The sequence below is a fragment of the Mastigoproctus giganteus genome, chromosome 8, assembly GCF_048544385.1.
Source record: "Mastigoproctus giganteus isolate SK-2022 chromosome 8, ASM4854438v1, whole genome shotgun sequence".
NCBI classification, from domain to species: domain Eukaryota; kingdom Metazoa; phylum Arthropoda; class Arachnida; order Uropygi; family Thelyphonidae; genus Mastigoproctus; species Mastigoproctus giganteus.
The window spans coordinates 213,955,492-213,970,924 of NC_143582.1; the positions used below are offsets into that span (position 1 = coordinate 213,955,492).

Sequence of the window (15,433 nt, forward strand, 5' to 3'; positions counted from 1 at the left end):
CATACTGCCATTACTGTCAATTACCACCCTGCCAACATTTGTATCATCCACAAAGTTTGACATTAAGTCTGACATTCCTTAATTAGTATCATTATTAAATATTGAAAAGAACAATGGGCCCACATTGAACCCTGGGGAATTCCACTGATAACATTATTCCATGAAGAGCAGTGCACATTGATAACCACTTCTGTCTTCTTCTACTTCTTCTTCTTCTTCTTCTTTGGTCCTTAGCTGGCAGCTGGGGGAGGCGGTTGGCCACGCAACCAGTATGCTGCTGTAGGTGCCGCAGGGTTTCGGACTTGCTCTGTGATGTTCTTCCATACCTTACGATCCATGGCTTCAGTCCTGGCCTGGTTAAGGTCGAGACGTCGGCTCTTCAAGTCATCTTCCACTTGCTTGGCCCACGTTTTCCTAGGCGCGGTCCGTTGGATGCTCCATTGGGTGGGTCGTTGTCTCCAAAGGAGTGTGGATGGTATTCTGTTCGTGCCCATTCTACATACGTGGCCAAACCATCTGAGCCTTCGCTTCTGGATTTGGTCGGCAATGGTTGGTTGCTGTTGGCATCTGGCGCGGATGGTATCATTAGTGATGCGGTCGCGAAGAGAGATGCCCAAGATCTGCCGCAGGCATCGCATTTGGAATACCTCAAGTTTGTTCAAATCTAACTTGAGACAAATCCATGTTTCCGATCCGTAAAGAAGAATGGGCAGGATCAAAGTCCGGAAGAGTCGGATTTTAGTCTTTGTGGAAATGTTGGTCCTCTTCCACAGACACCATTTGAGCGAGGCGAACGCAGTGGCCGCCTGTCCAATTCTGCTGTGGATTTCCATGGTGGATGCAACTTTCTTCTCCTGGACCAGCGACCCAAGGTATTTAAAGTCCTGCACTTGCTCGATCTGGACGCCTTCGAGATAGATGGTGGCTTGCGACCCATCTGTTGTCAGGGCCTTTGTCTTACCAGCATTGATCTTCAAACCGTATGGCTGGGCAATGCGGGCAATGTCGTAGAGGATGTCCGTGGCTTCAGCGTCGTTACCGGCAAGAATAGCACTATCATCAGCAAACATCAGGTCAGTCACATAGTGATCCTTGTCATATTGTATGCCCTGTCTGTTTCTGAATGCTTGCCTCATAATGGCGTCGACCACGATGTTGAAAAGCAACGGGGAGGCTACATCCCCTTGGCGGACTCCAGTTTGGATGGTAAATTCCTCAGATAAATCGTTCTGGATGCGCACCTGGCTGGTTAAACCGTTGTATGCAGTTTGGAGGAGTGTGATGACTTTTCGAGGTACATGTTCAACCTCTAGTAGTTTCCATAAGGCAGGCCGGTGAACACAGTCGAAAGCAGACTTAAAGTCAATGAAAACAATGACGGTTCGCTGTCCACACCGGATCCTCTCCTCCATCAGCTGACGAATGGCAAAGATTTGATCACAGCATCCTCGCCCGGGTCTAAATCCTGCCTGTTCTTCTCGACTGGTTTGCTCGCGATGTTTTTGCAGTCTTGACTGGATGATCTTCATAAAGACCTTTCCGATGATGGAAAGGAGGCTGATGCCACGGTAGTTCTTGCAGTCCCGGTTATCACCTTTCTTGTGGATCGGTACGATAATGGCTTTCCTCCATGTTAACGGAATTTGTTCAGTGCACCAGATGGTTTTGAGGAGTGAGTGTAGTCGTCGAAGCAGTACATCTCCCCCGGCTTTGATCGCTTCTGTGGTGACTTGGTCCACTCCTGGTGCCCTGCCATTCTTCAGGGATTGTATGGCTGCTTTCACTTCTACTGTAGGCTCAACATCGACCATGGAGACCTCAGGGGGGTCGATCGAGAGTGCTGTTGCTGGCGGTCCCTGAGGTGGGTCGTGATTATACAAAGCTTTGAAGAATTCACTCCACCGTTGCAGGCGTTCGGATGGTGATCGCACGAAGGTCCCATCAGCATTCTTGATGTTGTCACTAGTCAATTTGGTCTTTCCACTCAGACATCTGAGGGTGCGGTAGAGAGTGCGGTACTCGTTTTTGGATGCCGCCACTTCAAGATCGCCTGCCACTTGGTTCCAGTATGCTTCTCTTTCTGCTGTCATTCTTTGTCGGACTTCTCGGTTTAGCTGCCGGTACCGTTCAAAGTCGACCAACTTTGCCTGTTTCCGTTTGTCCACGAGGTCGAGGCACTCGTCTGATATCCATGGTTGTGTTCGACGTCGGGCAGGTGGACATAGGGGCTTGGCACATTCCAGGATGGCATCAGAGATCTGCTTTTCTTCTTCATTTACCGGTTCGAGATGCTGGCACAGCCAGCATCTCGAACCGGTTGGATAGGGCGATCTGATATGCCTGTTTGTTGGCAGCATTCATTAGCTGCCTCCAGTCCAGCTTGGCTGACCGAGATGATCTTTTTGCATGCCGTAATTTGAGCTGCACCTTAGCCCGGATGAGGTAGTGATCAGATCGCAATCAGGTCCCCTCATGGCACGAACGTCCATGAGTGATGAGCGAAATCTGGCATTGATCAAAATGTAGTCCAGGATTGCTGAGTCCTTGCCAGATGGATTTCGCCATGTAAGTTGATGTTTTTGAGGGTGCTGGAAATGGCTGTTTCCAATGATCAGGTTGTTAGATGCGGCAAAGGACAACAAACGTAAGCCGTTGTCATTGATCTTCCCATGGCCAAACTTGCCCATTGTTGTTTCCCAACCAGATCTGTCCACGCCAATATGGGCATTAATGTCCCCTGCGAGGATGATCACTTCTGTCTGCGGAATTGAATCCAGCGTATGTTGGAGCTGGTTGTAGAAGTCATTCTTGGTCGGGTCCAGGCTAGTCTCAGTTGGCGCATAGGCGGAGATAATATGGGTCTTGATGGTGCCCTTGACAGTAAGGACTGCCAGGCGGTCCGATATTGGTTGGAAAGCGATCACACTACTGGTGGCCTGAGCATCGACCATAAAGCCCACTCCTGCTTCTCGTTTCTCACCACCAGAGTAGAATAGCATAACTTCTTCTACTTAACCATCCCTTTATCCATAGTAGTAAATAGTAGTTAACTTGCCCTTAATGCCGCATTGCTCCAGTTTATACAGCAGTCTTTTATATACAAAAGTATCAAAAGCCTTCCTGAAATCCAAGTATATGATATCAAAATTATTTTTTGAATCCAGTTCCCTGATCAATGAGTCAGAGTAACCTATCAGAATGGTTAGACAAGACCACTTAAGAAATTCATGCTGTGACTAGTGTAATTGCATTCCTGTCCAGATGGTTCTGCATTACTTCCTTAACCAGTGACTCCAATATTTTCCCTGGAACAGATGTTAAGCTGTCAGGTCTGTAATTACACCTGTCACCTTTTGATCCCCCTTTATGAATTGGGGATACATTCACGCATCTCCAGCCTATAGGGACCTCCCCTGAATTCAAGGATGCTCTCATAATTATTTCTAAGGGTTTGCTCACCTCCTCTACTGCCTCCTTTAATATGATAAATAGATCCCATCCACCCAAGGCATCTTTTTGTTGTGAAAACATCTTTGGTGACACCTACTATATTTTCGGGCTGAAGCAAAACCAGTTGGTAATAAAAATGTCAGATGGAAGTGATGTCATTTCCGTTTCACCTTTTCGTCAAAGATGCTTTCATATAAAACATCTTTTGTGTATACAGGGTAAACACACACTTTTTTATGTTTAGCTTCAACAGTTACTATTCAAATTTCTTTTCTATTATCACAAAGTCATTTAGCTCCTTGTTGTAGTTTGATAAACTTCTAACATCTCCGCCCATAAAGAATTCCTCGTGTGAATGTAGATGCAAAATATCTATTCAATTTTTCAGCAACCTGAGCAAGGTCATCAACAATTAAACCATTGACATCAAGTGACCCAATGTGATTCAACCCTTTCCTTCTACTGTTAATATAAGCATGGAAGTCTTTGCTGCATTTCTTGACTTTCTTTGCCAGAAACTTCTCATAATCTGCCTTAGCTTGCCTAACCTTCTTTGTAACTTGATTACAGACTAATTTATATCTACCGTAAGCTTCTGTCTGTCCTTCGTGTATACACTGTACTCTCTACATTCAAATTCAGCCTCACTTACGTGTGAGTGTTACCACGTCCCTACTATCCCTACAATGGCTGCTTTTGATGATTTAATCAGTACGTCATGTACATCAAATTTATTTACAATGCTCCTAGCATTAGTGTACATGTACATGTTCTTACTCTTAGTTACCCTTGCACAGCCCTTGTATTCACTGATTCCATGATGACCCACAGTAGGGCCTGACACCTCTTACTTTCCATGCTGCTGCATTTTTCAATAGAAGGAGTGCAAGCATCAACTTCACTTCTGCCTGTGGATCTAGTTAATCTATTAGTCTGTGTATCCCCCAAGCTAACAGTTTTCTGACACACCTATCAGCCAATATTCTTGCGCCTATTTTGTGTATCTCATCCCTGTAAAAACAGTCTCTCCTGTTAACAAGCACAGACTATGCTAAGAAAAATTCTACCCCGTGTGCCTTCTACATTTTCTCCAATGCCAGAATGATTGACAGGGCTCTCAACATGTACTCCCTCCTATTATGTCTGGGCAGAATTGCAGAAACTTTCAAATTGAATCCTAATTCATGACTCTTTCCAACATTGCTCCGTACTTGTTAAGTAAGTCCTCAGATCTCCCACGCTTAATATCATTAGTGCCATGTATACAAGCCCAGCAAGGACTAGCAAGACTTTTGTGGATTTATTGGATGACTGTTTTCTCTAGTAACATGTTAGAGAGGCAACAACAAGGAGTAATACTCTTGATCTGATTATTGGCAGTGATTAGTAATGCACTAAGAATCTGCTGATAAAAGAACCACTAGGTGGCAGTGATCACAGTGTATTAATTTGGATTTATTTAAAAATGTAACTACCATCAAGTGTAAAGGGAAGAGGTTTTGCTTGCAGATAGGTGACTACAGTGATCTCAGACAGTTCTTAAATTCTATACAATGGGACCAACTGACGATATTACCATCAAAAAAATTCTAAAGGAAGCATTCAAGGAATTAATTGTAGAAGTGCCTAAGCTTTTCATACCTTCAAGATATAGGCCTAAATGGATGTCAGATGGACTGATGAGACTCGTGACAGAGAAGAAAAATGCATAGGATGCATACAAATTACATTGGTCGGCAAAAAAAAAATTTTTTTTTTTCTTCTCCCTGTTAAAATTCAGGATGATTGTTATAGATTTTGTCATTGCTGAATTCAAATATGGCAACCATATTGCTATAACACCCACCAATTTTAAAGGAGAAAGGATTAAAAGTCAAAGTTTCTAATAAAAAAGATTTCATGTATTTTAAGAAAATGTTACATACCGTACTAAACTTCTTGCATCATTTGCTAAGTGTCTTTACACCATCAAGGTAAAAATACAAAGTGAAGGGACTGTATGTGATGTGATATTGAACAAAAGGTCTATTAACCTTATTCTATTTACAAAAATGTTAACTGATAACAAATTTATTGTCATTTTTTGCCTTTTATAGTTGTCCATTGGTATCTCCTGCATGAGATTCCAACAGTAGTCTGCGAATAAATTTGGATTCAATTTTCCATGGTATGTTTTTTCCATTTGAGAATTATCTTGGTGAAACCTTCTGCCTTTTTCATCAGAAACTGCTCCCAAGTTTTCAGGAAATAAATAAATGGGAATGTAGGAAATGAAGCTTTAACCACAGGTCTTGGTTTTTAGTTATTAACCTAGGATACTTAAAATCTGAGGGTGATGAGAACTTTTTAAGCACATATCTGAGTTTTTGAGCATGTTTCCTATGAGAATCTGTCAAAATTATTCCAGGGAGGAAATTGATACAGCCTAATGTTATTAGATGACACAGAAGCCTATGGTAGATGTGTAGATGTAAACTAGTCTGTAATCAAGCCACAAAGGAGGTTAAGTAGGCAAAGGTAGATTATGAGAAATCTTTGGCAAAGGATGCAAGGAAAAACAGCAAAGACTTCCTTACTTATGGAAATGCTAAAAGGAAGGGAATGGATCAGATTGATCCACTTGATATTGATGGTTCGATGTTGATGATTATGCTCAGTTTGCTGAAAAACTGAAGAGTATTTTGCATCTACATTCACACATGAGGAATTCTTTAGGTAAGGAGGATGCCAGAAGTTTATCAAACTAACAGAGCTAAATTATTTTGTAATAACCGAGAGGAAAGTGGAAGAGAAATTGGTTAAGTTAAACATAAGAAAGGCACTTGGGGTGAGCAGATCATCCAATAATATTAAGGGAAGCAGCAAAGGAAGTAAGCAAACCCTTAGCCATAATTATGAGAGCATCCTTGTGTTCAGGGGAGGTACCTGTAGTAGTAGTGGCATGTGATGCAAGAAAGCAAGTGTATGAGCTTATGCAGCATCAGCCAAAAAAAAAAAAAAAATCACACCATTCCCCCCAAATGCCTGTCCAGTTCCTCCTTAAATTTATTTAACCTATCAACTTCCACAACGACAGATGGAAGTTTGTTCCTGCAATTAACCACCCGCTGGCTAAAGGCAAATTTCCGCACATCTATTCTACATCTGTCTTTTCTTAATTTGAATTTATGCCCCCTTAGGTTCGTAATCTGAACAAGTGGAAGGATCCCATCAGAATTCAGCGTGCTCAACCCATTCAAGGCCTTATAGACCTCAATCAGATCACCGCGCAGGTGCCTAGTCTCCAGCCACTGCAATTTGCAGAACTTAAGCCTCTCTTGGTAAGAGAATCCCTTCATTCCCCTCACCAGTCGTGTTGCTCTTCTCTGTACACGCTCAAGCAAATCTACATCCTTCCTAAAATGAGGCCTCCAGACCTGTACGCAGTACTCAAGGCATGGCCTGACCATTGCCTTATACAGAGGGACAATCACCTCCTTTTCCCTGCTAGCAAAATTCCTATATATCATTGACAAAACCCCATGACCCGCCCTAGCAGCCTGTCTGCACTGCTCAGAAAACTTCATATCTGACTGCACAATTACTCCCAGGTCTTTTTCATTTTCTACCACCTTAAGTGTAGTACCACACAGTTGGTACGTTTCTCTGGGGTTACTTCTACCCATATGCAGTACTTTGCATTTGTCAAGGTTGAACTTCAGACTAGAGATATGACTGTGGACTAGAGATATGTGAATACAGGCAGTTCCCAGTTTACAAGTTTTTCCGTTACAAGTTCTCGGGTTTGATACTTAAGGGAAAAAACCTCAAGTATCAACAAATCGAAAATATGAACATTAATTGCAAAAAATGAATGTTAAACATTCATAAATACTGCATTTCAAACCACACTCGTAGCTATACAATACAGTGTACCCCCACTATGATATTAAAATAATCCATTCCAGAGGCACCATTGTATCGTGAAAATATCATAATGTTGAACCCAATAACACATTGTTTTTTGGTTATTCGTTCCAAGAGCTTGGAAGTTAAAATTTTTACTGTATGACTAAGTCATTTATCTCTTCAAAAGGTCATTTTTTTAAAGAAAATTGTATTAGTTACCAATTCAAATCATTGAAATGCACTGCACTTTCATCATTATCATTTGTTCTGTTATAAGAATCGATTTTGAATGCCTTTGTGATATTTTTCTGTAGCGCATTTCTGGAGGTCACTGCCATAAAACAATTTGCACTTTCCGATTTATTGGGCTTTTCTGTTAGTGCAATCAATTATAAACAGGTAGTAAACTCAATGTTATTGCATTTATGAAAATACCGACAGCTGGAATTGTGTGGGTTTTTACGTTAATATGGTGAAATGTGTTTCCCCTTCACTGAAATCTTTAATCATATAAAAAACATAAATTTTCAGAATTTTCTCTTCATTCCTTTATTCCAAGATTGGTTTTCACATCAATTTGTGCCTGGAGTAAAACAATGTTGTGAAGATAAAAATTTTTCTTTTGGGTGATACTAATTTTAGATAATGCACTTGGCCACCCACCATTTCTGCAACATCACCACCCTACTGTTAAAATAAATTTTTTGCCACCAAATATGACACCACTTTTTCAGCCAATGGACCAGAGTATTATTTAAACATTTAAAATACATTATCTTTAGGAGATATTTGACATGCTGATTAATGCAACGTATAAGGAGGGAGGTCTAACTGTTAAAGAATTTTGGAATGAATCACATATTTTAGATGCAATTAAACAATACAATGAACCTGGAACAAAATTACAGAGAAGAACTTGAAGGGTGTTTGGAATAAACTGTGTTTGTATTTAATATTAATTGTCAATAAACTAAATAAATAAATTGTATTTAGTTTATTGACAATTTTGAAGGATTTCAAGAACTAACAGAGATTGTACAAAATGAAACACAAGCAGATTGCTAACCAGTTACTTGACGTTTCTTCGACTGATGGCACTGATCTGTTTCAAGCACACAATGGAGAGCTCACAAATGAAGACCTCTTCGAAACAGCAAAATGTGAAGAAACTGAGGAGGAAGATGATTTAACAGCTGAAACTCCTGTTAATTCCTTCACTCTCAAGGGGTTAGATGAAGATTTGAGTCACAAGATTCAAATTTGGAGCATACTAGGAAGTTGCTACAGATTTAAAAAATGCTTATGCATGCTATTGTGAAATTTATAAAGAAAACAGAAGACTATCTTGAAAACAAATGCCTCAACACATTTCTGAAAAAGACGACTCCTTGTGCCTCCAACAGACCAACAACGAGTGCCGAGACTACAATGAGTGATCAACAAGTGTGCATTTAGTTGATGATGATGAAGAAGAATAAACATTCTTTAACATTTGTAAGTCATAAATAATTTCTTTATTATTATAATTTGCTTGATTTTACAATCTATGTTTTTATTTCTTTGGATAAATCAATCATTGTTTAAGCATAAACTAATTAGCTAACTAATTTCATTGTTGAGAACGTAACCCCTGATTTTAACATTATTTCTATAGGGAAAAAAATTCCCACTTTGAGTTTTTGCTTTACGAGCACGCACTAGGAACGAATTAACTCGTAAAGTTGGGAACTACCTGTATATCCCCCCCCAAAAAAATCACATCATTCCCTCCAAACTGGACAGGCAATTTGGAGGGAATGGTGTGATATATTTTTTTTTTTTTTGGCTGATGCTGCATAAGCTCAATGCACTTGCTATCTTGCATCACATGTCACTACTACTAATTCACAAAGAGGGATCAAAGGGTGACACAAGTAATTAGACCTGTTAGTTTAACTTCTGTTCCAGGAAAATTAATGGATTTGCTGGTAAAACAAGTAATGTGGGCGCATCTAGAGAAGACTGCAATTATACTTCAGACACAGCATGGGTTTGTTAAGAGGAAATCTTGTCTGTCCAATTTGATTGGATAGTATGATGTGGAATTGGATGCAAAAAATAACTTTGATATCATATACTTGGATTTCAGGAAAGCTTTTGATACTGTTACAAATAAAAGACTGCTGTACAAATTAGAGCAACGTGGCATTAAGGGCAAGTTGCTGCCATGGATAAGGGATGGTTGAGTGAGAGAAAACAGAGTGGTAATTGTTGGACACTGTCCTTTGTGGACTAATGTTATTAGTGGAATACCCAGATTTGGTGTTGGGACCATTGTTGTTTTTTCTATATTTATCAGTGATATTGATAAAGGCATGTCCAGTCTTAATTGGCAGGGCGTTATTCCTATCATTAACAATGCAGACAGGACAGCTCATGAGGTTTTATAAATGATATACAGGAATTTTGCAAGCAGAGATAAGGAAATGATTATCCCATTGTATGAGACAATGATCAGGCCACATCTTGGGTACTGCATGCAGCTCTGGAGATCTCATTTTAGGAAGAATGTACAGCTGCTGGAATGAGTGCAGAGAAGGACAAGGTTGGTGAGGGGAACAAAGGGGTAGTCTTACCAAGAAAGTCTTCATTTCTGTATCTGGAGAATAATTACCTGCAAGATGATCTGATCGAGGTGTATAAGGCTTTGAATGGATTGAGCAAGCTCAATGCTGATGAGATTCTTCCTTTTGCTGAGACGGAAGGACAGTTGCAAGAATAGATGTGCAGAAGTTTGCTTTTGTCAGTGAGTGCTTGATTGCTGGAACAAATTTCCATCTGTTGTTGTGGACGTTGATAGCTTAGATAAATCCAAGGAGGAACTAAAGAAACTGTTGGAGGGATTGAATAGATGAAATGGCAGGTGTCTTTTTTTTTCTTTTTGGATGATTCTGTATAAGTTTGCTTTCTTGCATCATTTGCTAAATGTCGTTATGCCATCAAGGTAAAAATACAAAGTGAAGGGGTTGTATATGATATGGTGATTAAATTTTACGAAATCATGAGGCTGATATATAATCAATTTTTGTTGAATCGATTGTTACGGAGATTGTCTGGTTACAAGGTTATCACAAAACAAATAAATACTTTGTTGAAAGATTAAATATTGATGAAGAAAAAAATTAAAAAGTCATGGATTAACAGCAAAAACAATACTTGTACTTGCTTATTAAAGACAATAAATACAATGAAAAAAGGTTATATCTTATATTTTAAATTATAAAATTAATGCTCTGGCTAGATACCTTATGTTAATCTGTTCTTAATGTTAATTAAGAATAGATTATGTTAATCTGTTCTTAATGTTAATTAAGAATAGATTAACATAATGGACAGTTAGGCCAAAGAAAAGGAAAAAGTCTCTCATCCCACAACAAACTCTGCCACTACCCCTAATTGCAATGAAAGGAGAAGACCATAATCTGATCTTGTGCTTAATTATTATGTGAATGTTATCCATGTCTTCTGTTCTATAGGTATTAGTGGAGTTGATACTTCTCTGGAACTGTGGAGGGCTTGTGTATCTGTTTAGTGTTATCAGGAGGTTCATGATCAAGAGGACTCTGGTTCCTGCTTGCTGGTTTTGACTCTATTACACTCGTGGCCAGCAAATAGGGATAACCTTATAAGTCTCTTCAACAATAATTGTGTTGTGATGCCATTCCCATGATTCATAATTCTTAATCTCCTTCCTGTATGTAACCCCAGCACTCCCTTCACTTGACACATCAGTTTCTATCTTGATGGTGTGGAGATGTGCTTTGCTGTATCAGGTAACCTGGTCATCTTAATTATAAGATGACTAATTTACCATTATAAGGTAACCGTTATAAGTAGATTAACACCATAAGTAAAATTGTAATTTTACAAATGCTTCAATTTCATTGTTTCTGTTTAGTATATGCATGCATTTAATTTTTTAATTTTCTTTCTAGAATAAAAGAATAAAACCCCATCTCTGACCTGATGTTGGGATCACATCCAGTTTATCCATAAACATGACCTGCTAAACTTAGTTTTTCAGTTTATCATACTAGATGTGACATAAAATATCCTTGATAGCTCTCCAAAAATAAAAAAATTCTGCCACACAGAAATGAGTGTTTTTGTTTCATTAAATATTTTTAAGTTTTTATATTTTACATAAAGACATAAATTCAGTATATTTGATATAAGATGATTTTTACTTCTTGTGTTTGATTTTTTTTTTTTTTTCATCTCACTACCCACACCCTGAAAGAAATCTTAAAGTTGGAATTTCTAGGAAGATAATTTAGTTTTAAGATGAGAATTTTTATATAGGCATACCTATCTGTTACTTTTTCTTGATCTTTCTGCCTGCCTTTATGAGCATTCATTTTCATAAGAAACATCTTTCATAGTTGTAATTGTATTTGTTTATAAAATTACAATTATTAGGAACAAAATTTTAATTTGGTTTTGATAGCCTAAAAATTCATCTCTTCCCATCTCTCACAATGTACATCATGAAGATTTGTATATCAATAAGAGTCTATAACCAGTCAATAACTTCTGCTAAATCTGAACAAAATACAGTTATAAGTATTCAGTATAGTTTCCCTGCTTGTCTATAACAGTTTTCTGTCATTGGGGAAAAGATGGCTAATGATGTCAGGCACTCCTTCATAGTGATACTTGCACAATCGTCCACAGATATACTTAGTTCATGTAGGTGGAAAATCTTGTCCCTCCCCTCCACAAAAATTTCCCTCATCTTTGAAAACAAACCAAAATCTGGGAGATAGATTTGAATCGTATGTAGGTGGGATAAAATCTCTCAGTTTATGCCCACAATAATGCAGACATGTTTTCTCCCTCCTGCAAAAGAATGTCTGACCAGTTTGATTGGATACTACAATGTGGTTACAAAGGAACTGGATGCAAAAAATAATTTTTATTTCATATACTCGAATTTCGGGAAAGTTTTTGATGGAAGACTGCTGTACAAATTGGAGCAGTATGGCATTAAGGGCAAGTTGCTGCTATGGATAAAGGGATGGTTAAACTGCTCTTCATGGACTAATGTTATTAGTGGAGACCCCCAGTGTTCAGTGTTGATCCCATTTTTGTTTTCTATATTTATCAATGATATTTATGAAAGTATATCAGGCTTAATGTCCAAGTTTGCAGATGAAGAAGGTTAGCAGGGTTGCTAATGACAGTAATGACAGTGTGCTAATGCAACAAAAGGTAGAAAAGTTGGGCAGATGGGCTGAGAAGTGGCAGCTGAAGTAACATTGACAAATGTGACGTACTGCATATGGGTAGCAGTAACCCCAAAGTAACGTACCAGCTGTGCAGTACTACACTCAGGGTAGGGGTGAATGAAAAAGACCTGGGGGTAATTATGCATTCATTATGAAGTTTTCTGCCTGCACTGCTCAGACAGGCTGCCAGAGCAGCTCATGGGGTCCTGTCAATGAATTTGTCTGATTTTGCTAGTTAATGCAGTGATTATCCCCTAGTATAAGGCAATGGTCAGGCCACACCTTGAGTACTGCATACATGTCTAGAGACCTCATTTTAGGAAGGATGCAGAGCTGCTGGAATGAGTACAGAGAAGGGAAATGAGATTGGTGAGGGGAACAAAAAGTTGCTCTTACCAAGAAAGGCTTAAGTTCTGCAAATTGCAGCATCTGGAGACTACACCTGCGAGGTGATCTGATTAAAATGTGTAAGACCATGAATGGTTTGAGCAAGCTCAGTGCTGATGGGATTCTTTCTGTTGCTCAGATTATGCACCTGAGTTGACATAAATTCAAATTGAGGAAAGACAGTTGTAGAATAAATGTGTAGAAATTTGTCTTTTTCCAGTGGGTGGTTGATTGCTGGAACAAACTTCCATCTGTCATTGTTGCAGTTGATAGTTTGAATAAATTCAAGGAAGAACTGGGTAAAATGCATTTTTTTTCCCTTTGGCTGATGCCATATAATCTTGCTTTATTGCATCATATACCTCTACCAATGCTAAATGCTAATTTCCCTCATCTTTGAAAACAAATCAAAATCTGGGATATATATCTGGATTGTATGTAGGTGGGGTGAAACTCAGTTGTATGCCCACAATAATGCAAACATTTTCATGCAGAATCAGTGGGTCTTGCTTTACCAGGTATCTGTTTATTTTGCAGTGCAGATCTCAAAAATTACCTTAGAAAAATAAATATTCTCTGTTGACCCAGTGAATGCGAAGAGTATGAAAGAAAAAGTGTAATAAAAGAAAATGAAACAATAATAAAAGAGAAATTAAACCCATTAAATGCAAAGAATACTCTTGTTGAGTAGTCAAACTGTCTTGAGTATAGTTACTGAAGGATAGGACTGTTCAGCAGATTGTCCGTTTTATTCATGTTTAAAAAACTAACCGTACTTCATCAGTTGCAATGATTCATTGTAAAGAAGGAAACATTTATTTTCCAGTAGGATAGCAAGATGCAGTTTGCTGAAAATTGTCTCTTTGACCATCAGACTGAAGATAAGCATACCCAACAAGATGCTTTCTCTTCTTTTTTTTTTTTTTTTTTTTTTTGACCCAAATATTCCATCAAAATGGTGTAAATTGTGTTGGTTCATGCCAACAGCATATGTATTATTATCACAAGCCAGTTTTTGGATCTTGTAATATTTCTTGAATTTTTAATAATTTCCTTGGCTGTACATGTTTAGGCATGCCTAATTGAGATTTGTCATCGGTGTTGGATTCAGCCATTAAGAGTATGTAAGCAAATCTCTTGCAAAGATTTAGTGTTTTATATGCAGATTTCCCATGTGCCATTTCAGTTTTTACAAATGTTCTCTGCTTCTCCTTTATGAACTCTGTTTACATTGCTGTCATTGTATCATGTTTTCACATTTGTCACGTACAACACAGAAAGTGATATTAGTGAATATGATTGTGTGCATTCCCTAATACTCAACAAAAAAATGCTGTATAAACACAATTACACACTTATATTTTAGGAAATATTGAGAATGTGTGCAGAACTTATTGACTCCTCATAATACTTATTTTGCTTTTATGACTAATATTTAATTCTGTTTTTATTGAATATTTTGTTGTTTATAGTATTTTGCAATTCTTGAAATCCAATGCCCTTCCTGTAAGTTTTCTTTATGGTTATCATTAGAATGAATTTAATAAAATTAGTAATCCATACAAGAATTTTAATAGTTCTTTTATTAGTTTTCTGTTTCAGGAAGACTATAAACACTGCTTCACTCAATTTATCATTTCTTTTCAGATGAAGGAGAGGCAATGCTTGATTTTCATTTTAGCCATAGTTTACCCTTAGCTAGTGCCTATGGTTGTATACCTTACACAAACTATGTTGGTGATTTCTCAGGATGCCTGGATTATATATTCTATGACACAAGCAAACTTCAGGTAACTGAAGTTGTTCCATTACCTTCTCATGAACAAGTTATCGAGAACACTGCTTTGCCTAGTGTACTTTTTCCATCTGATCACTTAGCCTTGGTGTCAACATTGCACTGGAGATGATGTCGATACCTATATTGTATAGTATAGATTAAATTGAATATTTTCTTCATTAAATTAATTTGGTATTTTGATTGCTGTTTTTTTTTTTTTTTTTTTTGTTAACACATTTTTCATAAGCATTCGGAATATGATTTAAATTCTGCTGTTACAGAAGCAGATATCACTTTCAATTTCTTTAATTGCTAAATAATTCAAATACGATGAAAGGGTAAAAGAATTTATACAGGGTGTCTCAAAAATATTGGTACAAACGTTTAGGGGAGGTAGGTAACAGCTAAAGGAATGTGAATCGCATAGGAACCCATACCGGAAATGTCACTGTACGTCGGTTAGACAGCGTTGTTCATCAGTTCGTGAGAGGGAAAATTTCTGGTTTACTCATTCAAGCGACGCCTCCGTAGCCAGGTGGGCAGGAGCAGCAGTGCGTAGCACACGCTTCTTGATTAGACCGGGGTTCGAGCCCGTGAACCACCAAATACGGAGGATGCGGGAAGGTCAGGGAATGACCACCGCATATCCCCGGAGCAATATGGC

At 38.4% G+C, this 15,433-nt stretch overlaps 1 protein-coding gene across 1 annotated transcript in view; it reads left to right on the top strand.

Moving 5' to 3' along the window:
• Positions 1-14,899, top strand: part of LOC150082256 (2',5'-phosphodiesterase 12-like) — a 68,097-nt gene extending 53,198 nt beyond the window's left edge. The window contains exon 7 of the mRNA XM_090380463.1: positions 14,640-14,899. Coding sequence (XP_090236589.1) covers positions 14,640-14,899 — 260 coding nt within the window. The remainder of the gene's footprint in view (positions 1-14,639) is intronic.
• The last annotated feature ends 534 nt before the right edge of the window (positions 14,900-15,433 follow it).